A 22,009-nucleotide genomic window follows, 5' to 3' on the forward strand; every position below is an offset into this window, starting at 1 on the left:
TAGAAAAATAGAATGTCATTCCTGAGAAAACGATGTTGTCAAAAAAGTGATAGTCAAGGTCCTTCCAATTAGTAGTAAAATTAGCCAATACTCTTCTATAAAAGTGGCTCTGTATAAAGCTTACTAGTAAGCATTATAATAAAATGAAACTTAAATGACTTAAGTAGTTTTGTCTCTAGAAGACTAACAACTACCTATTTACCCATCCGACTCAAATACCAGACATCAACCAGCGACCACTTAATTCTAGCCCAGAATACTTTCTGGATAAAAAGCACAAGAGGTAAAGACTTCAACAGAACACGTCTAACAAGGCAGGCCTATCTGATTTTTAAGTTCAACTACAAAACAGTTTTATGAAAAAAATATCGTAAGTATACAACATTTTATAAAGTCAAGGCATGAAATTTCACTACCACAGAAAATCAAAATACACCGATTAATTAAATCATGCTTGGGAATAAAGGGGACAACTTTATTGTTTTACTGTTTCTACCACAGTGGTAGAAAAGGACCACATGTATACCTGCAGGTTCTCAATGCAAAACTGATGTCCGTACATGTCAATTGCTGAAAGGAAGATGGACTCTACTTGGTTATGGCGAAGCTCGTATGATGGCAAATGGGAAGCAATAAGAACCTAGAGTGAGAGCAAAATAAGAGGCATAAGTTCCTGAGGGAGTGATTATTCTAGCCTCCTATTAGGCAGCTCTGATACAAAAGCAATAAATATAAATCTGTAAGTGCAGGCATCAAAGATAAAACAGAGACCAAGTGAAACAACTTCTAGGTCCTGTAACATAAAGCCAGTGCCACCAAATACTGCATCTCGGTTGACTCTCACCATGATTTGTGTTGTGGGCAATTTCCCATGGGGGGATCGGTGGGGGGGAGAGACAACAGCTTCAATCAAGTTCCCTCAGTGCATATGATTTACCATTGCAAAGCTGCTAGTCCTGGGGACTGCGTGACTAGCTGTTAATTGGGAATCAGGTCTGGCAGGGAGCAGCTGTGGGGAAGGTGGAGGCAACAGAGCTAGGCTTTTGCAACTCTGAAGTAGAAAGAAGGACTAGGAAAAGCTGCTCTGACCGCCCCAGGTACTTGGTATCAAGGAGAAGGTGTCGGGATGTAACACCAATGCATTTGAGGAGCAGCGTCACAAACACACAGGGACACGGTGGGACCTGAATAGTCTCAGCAGGTCACTGAAAGGTTCAGTAACTTTGAGTAGCTCAGTGACATGGATACAATTGTGGAGAAAGCAGAAGGTCACTGAACAGCTTCAAATGCTGCTTCCTTGTCAATGCCCATGCACTGAAACAGGGAGCACCACTTCTTGGCTTCCCTGCTGAAACCTTTTGGAATGGAAATGAAGACTACAGGGTGAAACTAACCAGAGTTCTCCAGGGTTGTTCTGATTGCTAGCACCTCAGATTCATTGCATTATCTTTCTGCTTTCCACACTTGATTTTTTCCTACACACTTAAAAAAGTTTTCACGTGCTTCTAAGCTCCCTTTGGGAAGTGAAAAATAGAGTTTATTGCCGTCCCTTAGCTTCCTTTCCTCCACGTGACCCTGGTTTACTATTGCAAGGCTCCTAGAAAGGTAGGAAATGGTAACAGAATTTTATAAGGGGGAAAACGACTTCCATTTTAAAGAGACTCAACGTGAATGTTTTCCTTTCTCTTTAAAAAACATACTACATGAAAACATTTGTTCTGAGGGTAAAGAGAAGACATAACATAGAAAATTGCACAATCTTTCTCAGGCGACTGAGTAAAAGCTCACTGTTTCTAAGACCACCCAATCTGTGAAAACCGTTTCTCTCTCAAGATAATCAACACATGTCTTTACCTGGCGTGCTCGAAGTGCCACTTTGGCATTGGTGGTCTTACTAAGTTGAGTTAGCTCTGTGAGGATATTCAGCAGCTCATCAGTGAGAGTAGGGTCCCGTCCGCACAATTGGTCCTAATTGTTAGTGTGAAAAACATATACACATCCACATTAAAAAGAACTGTGGCTAGAACTCTGAAACAGGAAAAGGGGACAAAACCAAAGTAAACATAGCTGGATTCATAAGAAAATGCAAAGTTCTTGTTATTTTTATCCCAAACAATGTGGTCAAGAAGATCCCAGAGGAAGTCACTGCAAAGGAGAAACCCAAATCCTTCAGTCATTCGTATTCAAAATGCCTAGTGAATTCCTTTACAAATTGACACTGTACTTTCAACACACAGAAGAAATCATCGGAGACCATTAAAAGGGGTCAGGGGATTCTGAGTAAAAAATAACAGATGAGGCCTCAGAGTTGTAAGAGATTTTAAATAATATGGGGACTAAAGGCTTTCCTGTTCCCTCTCCCACTTTTGGAAAGAAGGCAGAATAAAGCAAAAGGAACCACTCCTGGTGGTTTTCATTCCACACACCAAATGTTCAGCATCCCAGAAGGGTGCAAAACAGAAGCACAAGAACAAATTATTCATTTAAAAACACACACTAAATAAAAACACCATCTCATATGCTGACAATTCTATACCCGAAATCATTTATCCTCTTGCTGTACCAAGAATCATTCCAGGATAACTAAACCTGGTGAATCCTTAGATGGATTAGAGGGAAAAACCAAGCTCCTATTATATAGTCCATGGGTTTATTCAATTGGGTCCTTCCTCTCCTAAAAGTTAAAATTTCTTAAGAAAAAATCTCTACCATATTTTGAGAAAAATGCTTCTTCTCCAGCAAAATATTAGTTCTATTCCCTAAATTCATCCATTATCCATGTAATTTTCATCTAAACTGAGAAAACTGCAGATGTGGTTTTTATAAATGTCTGTCCTTTTCTAAAATTTACAGAGCTATTTATAGAAGTTCCTAACACCATACCACATAAAATATACACGTTTAGGCACAGTTCCTCTACTTGGAGTTTGAAATAATTGCCTTTATAGTGAATTTTTATTCTCCCTCTACTATACCAACAGGACATGAAAGATGACCAGATCCCCAAAGGCTTACTGCTGCTGTCTTTTGATTTTCTTCCTACCTTGATTATCAGCCTTTTTCCTGAAGAATCTCCATGTCATACTTACCTTCCTCATCTCAGGCATACTCTTTATAGTCCCTTTATCACAACAGTATAAATAAAAGTTTGAGGCTTTCGGCTTTTGGGGCAGATATGCATTTCCCAAAACACCTTTTCCACAGCCCCTACTACCTTCCACATCACAGGGTAAATAGTTTTGGAGTAGTCAGCACCACCATGCTTGGAAGAAGGTTTCATTTTTTTTTTCTTTTTAAAAATATTTTATATATTTATTTATTTATTTGAGAGAGAAACAGAAAAGAAATCTCAAGCAGACTCCACGCTGAGCGCGGAGTCCAACGTGGGACTCGATTTCACGGCCCCAAGATCATGACCTGAGCCAAAACCAAGAGTTGAATGTTCAACCAACCGGGCCACCAAGATGTCCCTTCTCAAACATTTTGAAACGGGAAATACTTTCTGGTTCTCCAACCCACCAACCAGAAGTCTACTCCAAATGTCCAGAGTCGTAAAACACATGATGGGATTTATAATTAAGGAAGTGCACGTATTGTTTTTACCTGTTAAACACAGGGAATTCACTGATCTGAGTGGGAAGATTCACCTGTTCAGTTCAGGGAATTCACTGATCTGAGAGGGGAGGGGAGAAGCGGCTAAAAGGTGACTATAAATCCAGGGTTCGATTGAGCATGGAGTCATAGACCAGAGGGCCTCTCCACCTACCCTAGGGCATAAAAGAAAAAAGGAGGGAGAAAATGCAACTAGGTTGCATCTTTTGTTGAGAACTATGGAGCTAAAGAGAATGTCAAAGGAGTATGTAAAATCACCAGGGACAAGACCACAGGAAGACAGAAGAACAGACAGGTTAACAGTGGATAGGGAAACCAAGACAAGTTTTTCCTACCAAATCCCTCTTTTCCCAATGTTCCTAATAGAGATAAATATTCCTTTCTGAGGTTCTTACTCCATTCATCAGAAAGACTCACTGAAAGATCTAAAAACCTAACAGGTGTCCTAAATAATAAAACTCAGCTTCTCTGCAAACAGCCAGACTCAAGTCTCAACATCTAGCAACAAAAGCCGACATGACAGAGTAAGAACATTAGCTACCTACTTGTATCAGACACAACAGCTTTGATATGGAATGTTTTCCCTTGAAAGGAAATCCAGGTTTACCTTTTGAGATTAAACTAAAATACACACATAAAAATGGAGCTATCCTCTTGCCTACCTATAGATCATGTTCTAACTTAACATACAAAACCACTTTTTTAAAAAACGACTTTTGTTTCATCTTTCCACTATAAGAGAAAAGGAAGGAGAAGACGGGTAGGGAAAAAGAAACAGTATCTGAAAGAAAAGTGAACTATGGAGGATTTAAAAAAAATAATCGGGAAGTAATTATTCATTCACAATCACCAACCAAAAGTCTTCCCGGACCTTTCTGGGATGTGAAGCATCAAATACAGTACCAATAAACCACTACCTCCATTACTTTATCCGGACTTGGATCTTTCATTCAAATATTATTTTCTCCATTGTCATCATGAGTACTTAGAAAAAGACTGGCAATAGAAAATCACATATATAGTAACCTTCTCAACCTTTTCTTGTCCTTGACCTGGACAATGTTCAGGTCCTACAAGAAACCGCCAGGGACTAAAGACCATTCTATTTATCAGAACCAACCATCCGAAGATACAAACATCCAGAAGGAAGTTTATGGCCCTCTAGCCTAGAGACAGGCTTCTTATGGGAAGTCCAACATCACCATCTAATTCTGGTGAATACTTTGTAACAATGACATTAAATGGTGACTATGTCCGTAGATGTGCTTCCTCAATAGAAAGAGGTTCTTTTAATGAGCCTACGTGCTGATTCTTGGATTACAGGTTACTTGCATAAATCTGTAGGCCAAAGTGAACATAATTATTCAGTAATAGTTAAGGCTGTGTATCACACACTTATTTCTCATATTTATTCTTAACCTGGATGGTGGCTAACAACAGGGCATATTTCAGATTTGCAGAAATATAACAAACATGCTTAAGTGTCAAAACCATAGTCAAAGTTATGCAGCTGACTGCCAGAAGAGCCCAGTATAATGCAACATGATCTTAGCATCCTAAGATTTGAAGGCAATTCAAAATGGAATGTGACTAATGTGTAATGCTCTCAAGACATTAACTATTGTTCAGCTGGGTGAGGCACTAATCCCAAAATCAGCAATGGACTGGTAGCTTTTTCCAGTCACAGCTGGACTTTTTGACATTCCAAGGACGTCATGGGACAGGTTTAACAAGACATTGTTAATATCACCCTTATACAGTAAACTTGGGTTCATTGAGAAAGACTTCTTTATTTACACGTTGGACAAAATTATTTGCAGTCATGTTAAGAGGAAGAAGGAAAGGCTCCCCATCTAAACCAAATCAGAGGCTCATAGGCACAGCATTACTCATAAGGAGCATGGTTTGTATCATGTTCATGTGGACCATACCAGAAATAACATATAAGTAGTGAGGGGAGGACTACTCAGCATCAAGGTGGCTACTGGATATGTCCTTTGCTATCTAGACAGCTACAAGGATGTTGATACTTTGTATTGGTGCCAAACTGCTTAATTTGGCTAAACAATCTCTTAAATAAGGGGACCTGGGTAGCTCAGTTGGTTAAGTGTCCAACTCTTGATTTCAGCTCAGGTCTCCATCTCAGGGTTGTGAGATCGAGCCCCACATCTATTAAGATTCTCTCTCTCCTTCTCCCTCTGCCCCTCCCCCCTCGAGCTCTCTCTCAAAAAGAAAAAAAAAAAAATCTCGTATCTCTAAGTAAATGTAAACAATGTTCCAAGCTTTTTCCTATGAAATTATTTTATTTTTTTAAAAGATTTTATTTATTTATTTATTTGACAGAGAGAGACACAGCGAGAGAGGGAACACAAGCAGGGGGAGTGAGAGAGGGAGAAGCAGGCTTCCCGCTGAGCAGGGAGCCCTATGCGGGGCTCGATGCCAGGACCCTGAGATCATGACCTGAGCTGAAGGCAGACAGACGCTCAATGACTGAGCCACCCAGGCGCCCCTCCTATGAAATTAAATTTAAGAAATAAAAAGAGCTTTCAAAAAAATAAATTTGATCTTCCAGACTTTGGTTTTAATCGAGGCACCATGTTCCTCCAAATGGAGGAAAAATGATAGGACTTTAGCATTTTACTTGGTATTCTGCTTTCCAGATAGGGTGAAAGATTAGAACAAATTTGCTCAAGAGTCCTTGAGGCAAGTTACTACTAGGCGCTATGCTAATGCCTGGAGGGGATGAGGGCTTCCTTGGAGCAGCCCACATCCTGTAACACTGATTCACAGAAGCCTGATTGTCTTGATCCCTCCCTCTAGGTTCAAAAGCCCCAGAAATCATCATCTAGCTCAGCAAAGCACACCATCAACAATCCTACTTCTAGAAAGCAAAGATTGAAATGCTGGGCACATAACCATCAATCAGGAAGCCAAGGTAAGCAGAGAAAGGGGAAGTGGCAGAGAACACAAGCTGGGGAATTCAAATGCTACCATGTCCAGGTGATATCTGTAAAAGACAGTGAGACCTACATAAAGAGTGAGCCAAACCAGTAAAATAGCTTTTACCAGCCATTAACATTAATGCAGATGTGGGGTGGGGTGATGGGGATGAGACCTGACCATTACCAAAGAAGGAATGAGGAAACCCACATCTGGTATTCAGTAATATCAGATCAGAAAGGAACACCTCTTGAGCTCTCATTCCTGCTGCATAGGACATGGCTAGCTGGTCCTCAGCTCAAGCGTATCAGTTAACTTCTTGATTTCCAAATCTCTACGATAAGGTGAAAGCAGCGGATATTTCAAAAGAAATTCAGTGATACAAAAGCCTACAGATCCTACTGTGTTGGCTGAGTTTTGGTTTGTTGAGTTTTTGTTTTTGTTTGTTTTTTAAGAAAAATGTGAAATGCCAAAATAAAGAAAAGGACAAATCCATCTTTCTCGTTCACATCTTCAACCTTTTCCTCCCCCCCCTCCCCCACTCCTCCCCATCCACCCTAGTCACCCAAACCCAAACACTAACAACAGCGCTTTTCTCCAAAGAGCTCAGCCTGTTGGAAAGAAAGTTTGGGCACCATCCATGCAGGTAAGAAGTAAGCAGGATGACAAGGTGGGGAAGAAAGAACAGCAGCAAGTCAGAGCCCCATTGGCTTCTGCCTGTCCTGACTGGCAGAAGCAGAAAGCAAAGCCTCAAACCAGTTCTCTGACAGGGCCCAGCGCCTCTGCAGCACCCCCCGTGTAATTACACACTTGAGTGACTGGACTCTGAAGAAAATTGAAGGCCTGAGCTCCGAACAGCTGCCATTTTCTCTCTCCATCACACCAGCGTGATTACTTGAGAAATGAACAGCCCCGGCTCAAAGCTACTCCAGAATTCTCAGAGGAAATATGGCTCCGTGTTCCAATAATGAGATTCTTAAGGCAAGCGTTACTTACAATCACTCCGCAAAAGGAGCGAGCCGAGCCCCTATATCTTACAAATTAGAATTTAAGAAACCCAGCGACAGTCTTGGACGATCATTACTCTTCTGCTGCTCCAAGGATTCTGGGCTTTGGTCTATTTTTAGTGCAGAAAACTGTTAAGTCCTTAAAAAGGGAATCATAATAAAATGAAAACTCACCATCATTAGCTCCCTAAAAAGGCAAATACACCCCATTGTAGGTCCAAACTGAGAGATTCTTCCACTCCCTCCTCATTACTCTTTTCTGCCAGAAAGTCCTGTTTTATCCAAATGAGAATTAGCAATCCTTGTATTGAAATAAAAACAAAAACAAAAAAACTAACTGCTCAGAGATCTCTTCCTTCTTTTGATTGAGAGAGAAAAAAAAAATCAGCAAATTGCCATAGATAATAGCACTTCTTTGCCGAAACCTGTCACTTGGGGAAGTTGAAATATTACATAGTGCTGATACATATTTTTTTCCTTTCAAATGCATCTTCTGATTTCCCTACCATCTAGCCATTCTAGGGTAGCAAAGGTAATGAACTCTCCCTGTAATTACATGTTTTTAAAAGTGGCTATTCTAAAAAAAAAGTTATATCTTTGAGAGTTAACCAGCTAGGCAGATATAAAGTTGTGGTGTTATTGTTAACCAGAAACGTGAACTAGATAGTTTCCCTTTATTCTGAACTATGAAAAAAAAACAGCAGTAATGAGTTATAGTTTTTTTTTTTTCCCCTCCGAGAAGTAATGATGGAATCAAGGTACCAAGAATGCTAATTCCACAAAGGGACAAGAGAGGAAATTCTAGGAGTAAATAGGTACTTCAGTCCCCAAAAAAGAGTAGCCATGCAGCTGTTCATGGGGTGGGGACGCTAAGAATAGTCTTATTGTTCTCCGATTCCTAGAACTAACTCAACTGGAAAACTCTAGGAGTGAAGGACTTACAAATCATCTTTAAAAATCCTTAAGTCCAAAGTCCACAAAACTTCTACCCATTGGTCAAATGTACATTAATTCTAATCACATTTACTAGTCTCACCTCTATTTCCCACTTTCTACTAATTCTCATATTACAAGGCAATGGGGAAAAAAGCATGTATCCACTACCAGTACAAGAATCTGAGCTTAGAGTTCCATGTAGGTAAAAGAGAAAGGGACCCAAAGAAGATGCAGAATAAATTTAAATTTCTTTGGTGGGAGGGGCAGTACTGAAATTCTAACACTGTTTTTTGTTCTTAAGTTTTGGGACATAAGAGCCCTTATATTCACGGAACAAACAAGAGTTATCATGACAAAGGATACTGGCTAGATAACATTTTAAAGCTATTGTCATGAGTGACAGCAGGGATGGGGAAGCACAAGGCATCTCTAAGCAGAGTCAAGAGATCTGTCTGAGTTCCTGTGCAGGACTGCATACACAATAGCCAGAACAAGCCTCTCCTGACTGGAGCAGGTTCCTTCAGGTCAAGGACAGAGGGAGAGGTAAGAAACTGTTCACCTACAACCCAAGCACCACTCATCCCCAAATTACAAAAGACAAGGAGCTTTTCCTCTGACCACAGAACCTCAGAAGGAGAAATGCTTTCTTCACATCAACCATCCTTATAGGTTCTGAAAAATGGTACTCACAATAAGCATTGTGACCAAAAGATTCTTCTTGGTGACTTGAGCGTGAGAGAAGATATAGTTCAGTACAGTGTTCATGTCACTCTTGTTCTCTTCTCGAAGGGCGAACACACATTTGTCATAGTGACCTGCAAGGAGCAAAGAGAACTGGTCCTCATGCATGGATGAATGTTCAGTTACATGCGATTTGTTTTTTTATATGATTCACCTGATAAGCAGTGAGAGGAAACACCTTAAGAATTTGCTTGGATGAATTTGTACAGAATTGGCAGTGAGGTTTAGTAAAAGAAACCCTGAACTAGGAGTCAGGCAATCTGGTCTAAGACCTGGGCTCAAAGCCTAGCTCTGTTACCAATTTCCTTTGTGCTTCTTGGAAAATCGCTTTACCTCTCTGAGCCTCATTTTCATCCCCCCCCCCCAAAAAAAAAGGGTGGAGGGAAAGTATGTCTTAGAGACTGGGTGGTTGTTGATAATTCCAAACCCCCACCCTCACTCTAAACTTTCTCATTTAGCTTCCTGGAATGATTTCCTTAGCAGAGAGGGTTCTGCTGCTTAAAAAGAAATGTCAATACCATTAAACTTGATGATCTTTAAAGTCTGCCCCCGGCTTGAGATTCTGGTTTCATGTTTGACTCACTGAAAATGTTTCACCCTAACTATAAGGAACAGTTTTAGCTCAAAAATAAAACCATACAAACTTGTCAATATCTACAGAGGGATGGCTGCTACCTCTGAAATCAACATTTTGCCCTGTAAATCCATTAAACAGCTAAGCAACGCCTAGGCTTCCAAATCCAAACTAAGGCAGAGATCAAGGAGAACTTTGCATTAAGTCAAAAGGTCTGTAGGGAGAGTACAGTTATGCATATTTTCACTGGCCCTTTATAAGGCCACCAGGGGCAGGTTAGTTCCAACAAGGAAAGCTATGCTTTGCAACAGAGGCCTAAGCTTCACGTTGGGATATAATATTCAGTTCTTCAGAAAACAGTTTACCTCAGAATTAAATTTCTAAGTAAAGGAGAATTTGTGTTTGAAAAGTCTCAAGGTCAAAATTTTATGAAATCATGAAAATACGAAAGGATTATCACCTCAGTTCAGAATCCATGTTAAGTTACAAACCAGAACAGTTCGACTGTATTATCATGGATTTCTAGAATACTGAGTACATTCAATCAGGGTAACTCGGCTGTGTTTTAAATATTAGAGATCGATTTTTTTCAAAATGAAACTAAATATATTTGAGTAACAGTGGGCTACAATATTTAAGAACTGACAATCTCACACAAGACCCATTGAGAACGAAATAGAGGCTATTTAAAAACTGGTTGTCCTATACAAATTCGTACTTTTCCCAACCAAGAAAGTTTTGAAGAGACAACAGAAATATATCTTGGTAAAGGGAATTACTAGCACCAGGAGAAATAAAAAGATTATTTACCCAGGGAAGAGACAGCAGAGACCCTAAGCAGAAAGATAGCAATGATACCAACTGTTCCCTTTTTAAAAACTTTTTATTGTGAAATATACATACAGAAGAATAAACACCCAGGTAACTACCATCTATCTTAGAACATTTTTAATTATCTTTGAAGGATCCTATGTGCTTCCCTCAGAAACAACTGCTAAGCTGAATTTTATGTTACTCATTCTTTGGCTTTTCTTTACATTTATTTCATTTATCTCTCAATGTTATGTTTTTGAAATTCATCCTTTTGTTCAGATGTGTAACTTGGTTCATCTACTTTCACTGCTGTATAGAAATCCATTGTAGGAATATACTAGAATTCAATTATCTATCCTACTTGTGTATGTTCTAATTGTTGCCTGCCTTTCTTGCTATTACGAACAATGCTACCACGAATAGGCCTGTATATGTCTCCTTATATGTAAGAGTTTCTCTAGAGTCTATTATCTAAGAGTAAAATTGCTACGTTGAAGAGTATTTAAAATGTTCAACTCTATTAGGTTCTGACAAACTTTTCCAAAGTGGTTTGCACTTTGGAAATTTGCACTGTCACTTACAGAAGCAGTGGAAGATGATCCAACTTTTTAATTTTTGCCAAACTCATTTATGCTCACATTTCTCTAATTACTAATGAGCTTGAACATCTTTTCATAAATTTGTGGATCATTTGTATTCTCTCTTTTGTGAATTATCTTCTGCCCATTTTTCTATGAGGTTGTCTTTTACTTATTTACTAACACCCTTTGTTAGATGCAGGTTTTGTAAATACGTTCTCCTACTTTGTGGCTTATGTTTTCAGTCTCTTTTGCGGATTTTTACATGAACAGAAGCTCTTAAGTGGAGTCAAATTAATCAACCTCTTCCTGTATAGTTTGCACTTTATGTGTCTTCTATGACAAAATCTTCCCTACCTTGAGTTCATAAGGCTATTCTCCTAAAAAATTAGTAGTTTTGCCTCTATAGAACATGTCTAAGTCTTTAATTTATCTGGAATTGATTTCTGTGCATATGGTTTAAGATAGGGATCCAATTTCTTTTTTTTTTTTTTTTTTTTGGTTTTGCAAATAAATAAGCCATTGTTGTATGATTTACTGAAAAGTCTATCCTTTCCTCATGATCATGCCTGTTGTGTTATAATGTAAGTTTTCATATATGTGCGGATCTATTTCTAGGCCATTATGTTCCATTGGTCTATTAATCTGTCCCTACACTAATATCACAATCTCTTCATTAATATGGTTTTATATTAAATCTTGATATTTGACTGGACAAATCCTTCCACCTTCTATTTCTTTAGAAGTATCCTGTTTAGGGCGCCTGGGTGGCTCAGTCGGTTAAGCAACTGCCTTCGGCTCAGGTCATGATCCTGGAGTCCCGGGATCGAGTCCCGCATCGGGCTCCCTGCTCAGCGGGGGGTCTGCTTCTCCCTCTGACCCTCCTCCCTCTCATGCTCTCTGTCTCTCATTCTCTCTCTCTCTCGCAAATAAATAAATAAAATCTTTAAAAAAAAAAAAAAAGAAGTATCCTGTTTATTGTCAGGCTTTTCTTTCATGTAAATTTTAGAATTGGCTTGACAAATTCCATGGATATTCCCTACTAGGATTTTTACCGGAACATCAATGAATCTATAGATGAATTCAGGGAGAATCAATACTTTGCAAGTATATATTCCAATCTAAGACTGTGATATTTACTTAGATCTTTATTATTGTTTACTCATTATAATTTTCTTCAAAAGAGGCTTGTACATTTTTTTTTTAAAGATTTTATTTATTTATTTGACAGAGAAAGAGAGAGCACAAGCACAGGGAGCGGCAGGCAGAGGGAGAGGGAGAAGCAGGCTCCTGCCGGGGAGGGAGCCCGATGTGGGGCTGGATCCCAGGACCCTAGGATCATGACCTGAGCCAAAGGCAAACGCCCAACGCCTGAGCCACCTAGGTGTCCCGAGGCTTGTACATTTTTTGTTAGATTTATTCCCTAGTATTCCATATTTTGGGTTGCTATTTTAAATGGTCTATTTTTCTAAACTGCTTTTCTAAACAACTGTTGTACTATAAAGATATAAAAAATTCAAACGTGTATTAGATTTTGTATATTGACTTTTGCATTCAACAGTCTTGTTAGACTTTAATTCTAATAATAAATATGTGGATATTTTGAGGTTTTCTAGGTTGACATCATATCTAATGGTGGCAGATTTATTTCCTTACTCTTTTCTAGTTCTCATACCTTTTAATTCTTTTTATCTTACTGCACCAGCTCAGACATCCAGTATGATGCTGAATAGAAGCTGTGAGAGCAGGTGTCCTTGTCTTATTCCTGTCTTAAAGGGGATGCTCTCAACAATGCTTTCAATTTTACCATTATGCATGAAGTACCTAAGGATGTTTTTTGTATGGGAACTTTACACGTTTAAAGAAGTTCCATTTCATTCATCATCTGCCAAGAGTTTATTTATCATGAATGAGTATTAAATTTTGTCAAATTTTTCCCCCATATCTTTAGATGACCATGGTTCTTCCTCTTTGAATCTACTAGATGATAAATTACAGTAGTTGGTTTTTCTGATATTAACCAAGCTTGCATTAGTGAGATAAAGACCATTTGGTTGTGATGTATTATTTTACACATTGTTGGATTTGGTTTGCTAATTTTTACTTGAGTATTTTTGCTGATTTTGAGTGGCACAGCCACCCTTTAAAAGATGCAAAAGAAAGCAAAACATACAAGAAAACAATTAGTAGTATTTCAAATTCTATGATGTTTCACTGCCACCTTGTGGCAGGAAGCAATATCAGCAGTACGAAGCTTTTAAAATCTTAGCTAGAGGTGTTTCACATTTAGAAACTTCATACATCATTTAATGAAGCTCTTCAGAGAAAGCCAGGGATAAATTCCACTGAAATGATACACTGAAAAGTACTGGAAAATCTGAGCCTTTTTCAGATGACTGTGGCTCAATCTGTGGATTAGCTGCCAAGAGGCAAGCTCTTCAGATAGAGTTTTTCAATTTCAGCCTGGTCATGACTCAACCAACTCTCACTAAACAAGGTCAAGAAGACATCAACAAGGAATACTCATCTCTACTAGAAAAATTATCTCAACTCTTTCCCAGAAGCACACCGGATTCACAATCTCATCAAGCTGTGTTTTGTTGTCCTTTCTTGGGCACCAGTGGGATATGGAGGTTTAGTTTTTAAGGAAGGGGTAACAGGGGGAAGAGTTTGTTCATGGCAGGTGTTAGTGACAGGAAGAATTGGCTCAGTGACTGCACAGTCCTACAGGGAACCTTTCTCAGAAACAGAGTCCTCAGGAAGAGGCTTACCATTCTGGAACTGGGTCTCCACTCGCAGGTACTGCCGCAGCAGATCCATCACCACAGCCTTCATGTGGCCTCGGATGCCACTTCGGTACCTATGCAAGCAGAAAAACCCTCCAGTGAAAACCCCGACAGGCTAACACTATTAAATAACAGACTATTTAAATTATAAGCCCAGAGCCCAGGTTTACTTTCTAGATTTTCTACTGAACTGCTTTCCCACTGAATTCTAGGACAGGACAGAGACCAGCCTAAAATCAACTAACCAGATCAACTTAAATTCTAAGCCTAAGAAATCTGCCTATAGACAAGATTTTTCTTTTTAATTAAAGGAGAGAGAAAAAAAGGACAAAACCCCCAAAACCACTTGATAGCCCTACCTAACAGCACTCTGGTTCAGTTCCCACTGCTAAGAATCAATGATCACTATACTCCTGAAATGGCTAAGAGCTATCTGAAAAATTTATGAGCATCTCAAAGTTGAAAATGTTCTGTCAATGCTCCTTCTGTCCAACAGTTGGCTCCATAAGCTAAGAAGAATGAATGTCATACTCGGCCCTGTGCCAGAAGAAAAATTAGGAGTTTTATCAAAATTGCAAGGAAAGGGGTGCCTGGGTGGCTCAGTTGTTAAGTGTCTGCCTTCGGCTCAGGTCATGGTCCCAGGGTCCTGGGATCGAGCCCCACATCGGGCTCCCTGCTCAGCGGGAAGCCTGCTTCTCCCTCTCCCACTCCCCTTGCTTGTGTTCCTGCTCTCGCCATCTCTCTCTAATAAATAAAATCTTTAAAAAAAAAACTGCAAGGAAAAAGAAAGCAATGAAATTTCTGTGCCTTAATAATCGACAGAAAGATGTAGACTAGAAAGAAGTAATCAGAAATATTTTAGCTCGCAATTCTAAGGTACTTAGAAGATACAAGGTATTTTCTAAGATACAAGTGCTTTCTAATTTCTCTAGTCAAACCTGAGGTAAATCTCTTGGTGACTACTTAGAAGAAAAGAATCTTTCTTCTGGAGTTACATGTAACTACCTCTGAACCAGCTGGACAATGCTCTGAGTGTTCATGAAGAAGACTTCCCGCTCAGATTTCCGGTTCAATGTAGCGGCATGGCTATCTAGGATGTTGGCAATCTAAAGCAGAAGAAAGAGAAAAAAAAAATGAACCCAACCCAACAAAGGGACCCAAAGTATTAGCCTGTGTAGCATCACAACTAGTAATCTCAATTATAACATGATCATTTCTGTCTTTCACATGTTGGGAGCAACTGGAAGTTACTGGGCATAGGTTAGAGGCTTGTGTGAAATAAGCAACTTTTATTTCTTTTCACCCCTTCCCAGATGAACTAATGAGTGTATCACAAAAGCTACCACCCCACCAGAGGCCCTTGACAGGCAGGATATGCTTATAGTCAAGGTCCAAACTTTAGTCCCTACTTGCCTAGCCTAACTCCCTACATGTAAATTAGCTTCACAGGCAAAGGTAAGCATGCTGCGGGGGTAGTAAGGAAGTTGTTGCTAATAAAACTTCAAATATCTCCCTACTTTAAATTCACAAAATTCATCTAATTAGGGCACAGGCCCAAGAATAAACCTCTATGAAGTACATGGCCAGTAGGTTTTCCTCATAACCACAAATACTTTACATTTCATCACATATAGTATACTTTTGTTATTGGGCTTATATCCTGAGACACTTTTGTGAAGGGCACAGCAACACTCAAGACTGCAAAAGCACAAGATCCAGAGAGAGGATCCAAACAGGAAGGAATACTACATGAACTCCAGAATTGGTAGCTAGTAGAGAAAATGTCACTCTATAAATACCTGCTGGCTGGGAAACTGACAGAGGACTGATGTGATGTTGCTAGCATACTGAGCCATTTCCTTCTTGATAGACTTCTCCACATTGGGGGGAACACGGCCAGAGACACTGGTCATGATATCTTGCAATTCTAGGAGAGGCAAGGAAGGATCTCTGAGGGTCTTCATCAACCGCTCTACCCAGTCTTTTACCTGAGAAGAAAATAATAAAATAAGATCCAGACAAAATTAACACAATCCCCAAAATAAAGTGATATCTCTAAATTCAGTACCATACAGTATTTACTGTGAAACTGTAATATAGGCATCTAACACTGCCCTTGTTCTCTGGTTTAAATCCCAATTAAATGTGAAATCAGTAACACAGATAAGAAGCAAGGATTTAAAGACTTCAAATCCCATAAATCAAGGTTTCAGGCCCAACAGCTTTCTTTTCGCTCCCTCTAAAAAAATCCTCATGTGACTTTTAATCTATCTTGGAGAACAGGTACCCTATTTGTACATCCTCTCCCCAAGAGAAGTGATTCATACCCTGCTGCTAAAAAAAGGATCTGGAAGGCAGTATCCATTCATTACGTTGACCAGATTATCCAGGACATAGTGGAACACTCGATGGAGCTTCTCGCCTCTGAGTGCTGTGCTCTGGATCCGTGGCAGACTACCCGTGTGAAGCTCAGCCTGTCAACCCCAATGAGAGATCAAGTCATCCACTACCTTCTATCCAGGTTACACACACACCACTGCAACTTAGATTCATCATTCAAAATCAAGACATCCCTTCATCATACCCAGCTACAAGGAGAGAAGTCAATGGAGGAAGCGTCATGAGGAAATCATAGAATATTAGTATCACAGTAATTCTTGCAAAGTCTAGTTCCATAACATTATAGGCACAAATACAAGGCATGAGATCAGAGGGAAGGAAGCTTAAGAAAAGAAAAGCTTATGGAAACTAAACACTGAAATCATCTGCCCTCTCCAAACTACCACTACCATGTTATCAGCTCTTGGAGAGCAAAATTAAAAGTACCTTCCTACTCACCTGTTGGACCTTGCTGGGGTTGTCCAACTGCATTTTGGCTATTACACAGCCAGGGTCAAGAGCTGCTCCAGGCCGTTTGACATAATGGATACAGCCAGACTCTGCAGCTGTTAAGGTCATTACCATCTTCATCACCTATAATGAAAAATGAACAAAATTAGAGTTTACCCTCTCTTTACACAGATGAATGATTTAAAGAGGCTAGTTTTTCCCTTCAACATCTAAGTCATATTATCTCTAATTCAACCCAGAAAAATGAGAAACCTGAAACCTCCAAGAGAGTACAAGGAAAGCAATTAGAAAATCTCTCAGGACCTAGCTTTAGGGATTAGTGACAGCTACTGACACTTCCTGTTTCTAATGTTTAAACTGATTTTGCCATAGTTTGTGTTTTACTTGTTTTATACTTAGAACTGATTAACGATTTAGCCTCCTCATACCCATGGCTTTAGGTGCTTGGTCTGTCAACCTAAGATTCCCACGCCAAAACCTGAGGGTCATTCTTTACTCCTCTTTCTCCCTTACCCGCCAATTACCAAGCCCAGCCAAGTACCTCTTCTAAAGCTCTCTCAGAAATCTTCCTCTCTTGCCATCTCTTTGATTTAGGCCCTTATCATGTCTGGCCTAGAGTACTTGAAAAACCTCCCAACAGGATTCCCTACCCACTATACATCTTCGACGAGGTCACTAAATGCAATCATTCTAGAGCCCAAATCTCGTCGTATCACTCTTCTGTGTAAAATCCTCAGGGACTCCTCACTGCCTCCAGGACAGTCTCAACATCTCAGTATGTCTCATAAGGTCCTACATGACCTCAAGTTCTGATTACTTATTTAGCATCTTTGCTTGCCACTTCCCATTTAACCTCAGTCCATTCTCAAGCAATACAATATGTACTTGCAGTTCCCTAAATATACTATCTTCTCTTCTGTGCCTTTGTACACGCTATTCTTCCCTTTACACATTCACCCTGCCCTTCTTCACCTGGTGTATTACTACCTATCTTTCAAAAGTAAGATCCAAGTCCTCTCTCTTTCAGGAAGTCCTCCCCTACTACCCACTACATCCACCAGCTGCACCCTAATCTGGGTTAAGTGGCCCCCTGCACTCTGTGCTTAGCTCTCTCAGAATTCGTATTTCATTACTTGTCTGTTTTGTGGCCCCACTCCACCTATCATATTTTTTTCTGTATAACTAGCACTTAGCAGGATTCCTGACATTCAGTAAGTGCCATTGTCTAGTATCTATCTTTGGAGGAAGAGACTCCTCATCTGTCAAAGAAAAACTGTGAGCTTATTTGTTTCTAAAATTGTGTTCATAAGCCAATAAAACCAACGAATGCTCTTTACTTTCTATTTTCTATTTCTTTTGTTACTCTTCAGTCCTAGTCCATCCCAGCAGACTCTTTTCCTACCTTCCCTCCCATGCCCTGACCTCAATCTCAGCATAGCACTGGCCAGCAAACACATGGCCTCCATCCTCCACAATGTACTGGATTAACTTCCCAGCAGAAGGTGAGCGCAACACCGAAGGGTCATTTTCCTTCTCAAACACACAGGTCTTATTGCCGATTGTGATGCGATATCTAGGAGATAAGTAGGAGTATGTAAGCCAATAAAGCACCTCAGGTTGTAAAAGACAATGGAAGAATGATGTCAATCTTAAACAAAACAAAAACACAACACACACACCCACACACACATGCGTGCACACCGAACTGGAAACCTTATCTATATACACATAGACACAAAGAACACTCATTCCATCTTTGTTGACAATGCAAATAACCAAAACTTCCTTCAATAAGGGTCAGACTAAATAAATTATAGTACATCCATACAATGGAACACTATACAACCATTAAAAAGAATAGACAACTCTACTTAAAAAAAAAACAAAACATGAAGATGATGATGATATAACAGCTAACATTTCTGGAACCCTTACTATGTCCCAGGCAATGTTCTAAGCACTTTACATGTGTTAATTCATTTCACTGTCACAACAACACTGAATGATTGGTGTTGAACAGTCTATAATCTATGTTAAAGGAAAAAAATAAAGCGCAGAACAGTATCTAAAGGTTATTTTTATTTGTGAATGTATTCACAAGAAAAACACAGTATGTACATATATATAAATTGTATATACATATAAAATTCCTGCAAAAATAAATAAACCGTTAACAGTGGTTGCTTAAAAAGAGAGGAACTTATTTTTCATTGTCTACTCACATTGGAGTGGCAGAGAGACAATGTTTTTAACTGTAAACACTTTTGTACTTTTGAAATTTTTGTTAAGTACATGTATTATTCTTTTTATTTAAAAAAGAATACCCAAAAGACCTTGAAAAAGCCGCAGAGCTGCTGACTACTGAGGGAAGTTGACACAATGACCAGCAAGTGGCCCTCACACAGCCCCTTACCTATCCACCTCCTCCTTCATGTAGGTGGTGTAACTGCTGCCATCATAGGATAGGAGCAGCCCGCCGTCGCTCAACCGATGCACATCTACTTCTACGCACGAACCATTCATGATCACCACATAGGAGTTGGGGGACTGCCGAGTCACCTGCAGGGAGTGAGAACCAGAAGGGACAAAAAGTCAGTGTGTCCCTTACCAGGTGGGGCCCCAGAAATAATTACTTCCAAAATATAGGAAAGAAAGCTCTCTCGGAGAAGAAGGTGCTCTTAGCGTCAGTGTCTGTGGGCTGGGCTAAGTACTGCTGCAAGCTCATAGGGCAACCTTCGATGCTTTTCCCTAGCCTGGTTGTTCTCTGACTCCTTTATCTCTTGGCTGCCTATGTCACATTAAAGAACACTAAAACATTTTCATAGAAACATCAAATACTGCTTCAGGCTACGGACACAAATAATGACTATAATTTCACTAATACCCTGCCCTGCAGTAAACCAAACATTTCTCCCATCTCTGGACCTAAAGAAAGCAAGCTAACAAAGAAAGACAAAAAGTAAGGTGTAGTCTTCAGTGGGGTTCAGCATACCTTAAGTACATATTTGACTCCCCCATAGATAAGTTCAACATCTACTGTATTCAGAAGTGTATGCGCAGGAAGGACTTGACCCCTGAAACAACAACGTGAGTCACATTTACTTCCAGAAAGTTCCAGAAGTTTATAAGGAAATCTCAAAGGTTATTAATGGTAGCACTTTTTAGAATATCAAGACTGGAAACAACCTAAAGGACCATCAGTAAGGGACTGACACATGAATTATGAAAAAGCCCTATAACGAAATATTATAGAGTCATTAAAAAGAAAGAGGAAGGCTTTTATGTATCTATTTTTTAGTTTACTTATTGATAATCTCTATACCCAATGTGGGGCTTGAACTCACAACCCTGAGATCAAGAGTTGCATTCTCTACCGACTGAGCCAGCCAGGCGCCCAGAAAGATGGAGGCTTTTATGTACTAATACAAACTACTCTCCAAAACATACTGTTAAGTGAAAAAAAGCAAGTGAAACTGTGAACAGTTTCAGAGTATGCTACCATTTGTGTTTTTAAAAAATAAGGGGTGGGAAGACATAAATATTACATGTATATGCTTATATAAATTTACAATATGTCTGGAAGGTTACAGAAGAAACTGGTAACATGGGTTGACTACAGGGAAAAAAACTAGGTGGTCAAAGAAGGAAACTTTTCACTATCTACCTTTTCGTGCCTTTTGAAATTTGAACAATGCGAATATATTACTCGTTATTAAAAATAAATAAAATTAAAACTTAAAAAAAAGAGAAATGCCCCAGTAAAATCAACCCCCATCTACTGCTATCAACTGGGACTTCATTTGGGGTAGTAAAAGAAAAAAAAAAAAAAAAGGTAATAGGCCGGGGCTGGGTTGAAGGGAAAGGGAAGGACATCGCCAAGGAGGGAAACATTATCAAGGAAGACTTTTGATGAGAGAAAGAGGGAGTAAGTGATAAAGCAAGTGAGGCAAGATGTTAATAACCGGTCAATCTGGGCGAAGAATACATAGAAGTTGTTTGTACTGTTGATGCCACTCTTCTTTAAATCAAATTATTTCAAAATACAAGTTTTAAAAATAGAGACGCCTGGGTGGCTCAGTTGATTAAGCATCTGCCTTCGGCTCAGGTCATGATCCCAGGGTCCTGGGATCGAGCTCTGCATCGGGCTCCCTGCTCAGCAGGAAGCCTTCTTCTCCCTCTCCCTCTCCCCCTGGCTTGTGTGCTCTTTCTCTCTCTCTGTCAAATAAATAAATAAAATCTTTAATCAATCAATCAATAAAAATAATAACATTATTTTTAATTAACATTAAAAAGGCAGAGGGAAGTTTGCAGAGGAGATTATGTGTGACACATTTGTACACTAGTAGGAAAGCCATTTAACTAGATTAGAGATTGCATGGTAAGGAACAGATATAAGTGAAACTGTACTGGTAAAAAGGGGCCAAAGTATATAGGGAGTTGAAAGTCACATTGAGGGATTTAGATTTAATGCACAAGGGTAATGTGAGCTGCTGAAGGTTTTAGTGCATGAAAGCAACACAATGAAAGATATTTATCGTAAGACTTGAATAACTGTGCAATCTCAGTTCAATTTTTAAAACTTTGTTTCTTCCTTTCAGACACCTTAAAAGAAAGCTTATATAAGTCTAACAACACAGAAGGAAATAAAGTGCCTGTGATTAAAGTTCTTTAAAATGATTAGCCCCTCGGACCATTCCTCCAGGGACTCAAAGACAGAGCTTAGCCTCTAGAACCAGAGTTAGAAATTAGTTTAGCCCCGTATAGTCTGATCCTCTAGTTGCTAGACTCATGAGGTCATCTTGAATATCAGCCTCAATTATGAATTTCTGAAAGGTGTTGCAGGCAATATATGAAATATTCAGGGTTTGATTCTAGAGAGAAACACCAGATTTTCATCACCGGGCGGCGGGGGCGGGGGGGGGATGGAGAGATTTCATGCTTGTACAGGAGAGAATGCTTATTTCGGCCGGATTCGTTTTTAAAAAGCAACCCATTCTGGGGCACCTGGATGGCTCAGTCAGTTGAGCGTCCAACTCTTGGTTTAGGCTCAGGTCACGATCGCAGGGTTGTGAGATCAGGCCCCAAGATGGGCTCTGCACTTAGCAGGAGTCTGCTTGAGATTCTCTCCCTCTCTCTGCTCCCCCCACCCTGCTTGCTCTCTCTCAAATAAAT

At 39.6% G+C, this 22,009-nt stretch overlaps 1 protein-coding gene across 9 annotated transcripts in view; it reads right to left on the reverse strand.

Moving 5' to 3' along the window:
* The window catches only part of ACACA (acetyl-CoA carboxylase alpha), a 279,886-nt gene that overhangs the window by 135,466 nt on the left and 122,411 nt on the right, over window positions 1–22,009 (reverse strand). For all 9 annotated transcript variants that reach the window (XM_032428663.1, XM_032428660.1, XM_032428658.1 and 6 more), the window contains 11 exons: window positions 19,830–19,911; window positions 19,251–19,396; window positions 18,260–18,410; window positions 16,826–16,960; window positions 16,315–16,461; window positions 15,787–15,975; window positions 14,993–15,093; window positions 13,973–14,061; window positions 9,186–9,310; window positions 1,855–1,968; window positions 527–640 (listed from right to left, as the gene is read on the reverse strand). In XM_032428663.1, the coding sequence (XP_032284554.1) occupies window positions 527–640; window positions 1,855–1,968; window positions 9,186–9,310; window positions 13,973–14,061; window positions 14,993–15,093; window positions 15,787–15,975; window positions 16,315–16,461; window positions 16,826–16,960; window positions 18,260–18,410; window positions 19,251–19,396; window positions 19,830–19,911 (1,393 nt within the window). The remainder of the gene's footprint in view (window positions 1–526; window positions 641–1,854; window positions 1,969–9,185; window positions 9,311–13,972; window positions 14,062–14,992; window positions 15,094–15,786; window positions 15,976–16,314; window positions 16,462–16,825; window positions 16,961–18,259; window positions 18,411–19,250; window positions 19,397–19,829; window positions 19,912–22,009) is intronic.

Source organism: Phoca vitulina, unplaced genomic scaffold (assembly GCF_004348235.1).
Source record: "Phoca vitulina isolate PV1807 unplaced genomic scaffold, GSC_HSeal_1.0 scaffold40, whole genome shotgun sequence".
Taxonomy (NCBI): domain Eukaryota; kingdom Metazoa; phylum Chordata; class Mammalia; order Carnivora; family Phocidae; genus Phoca; species Phoca vitulina.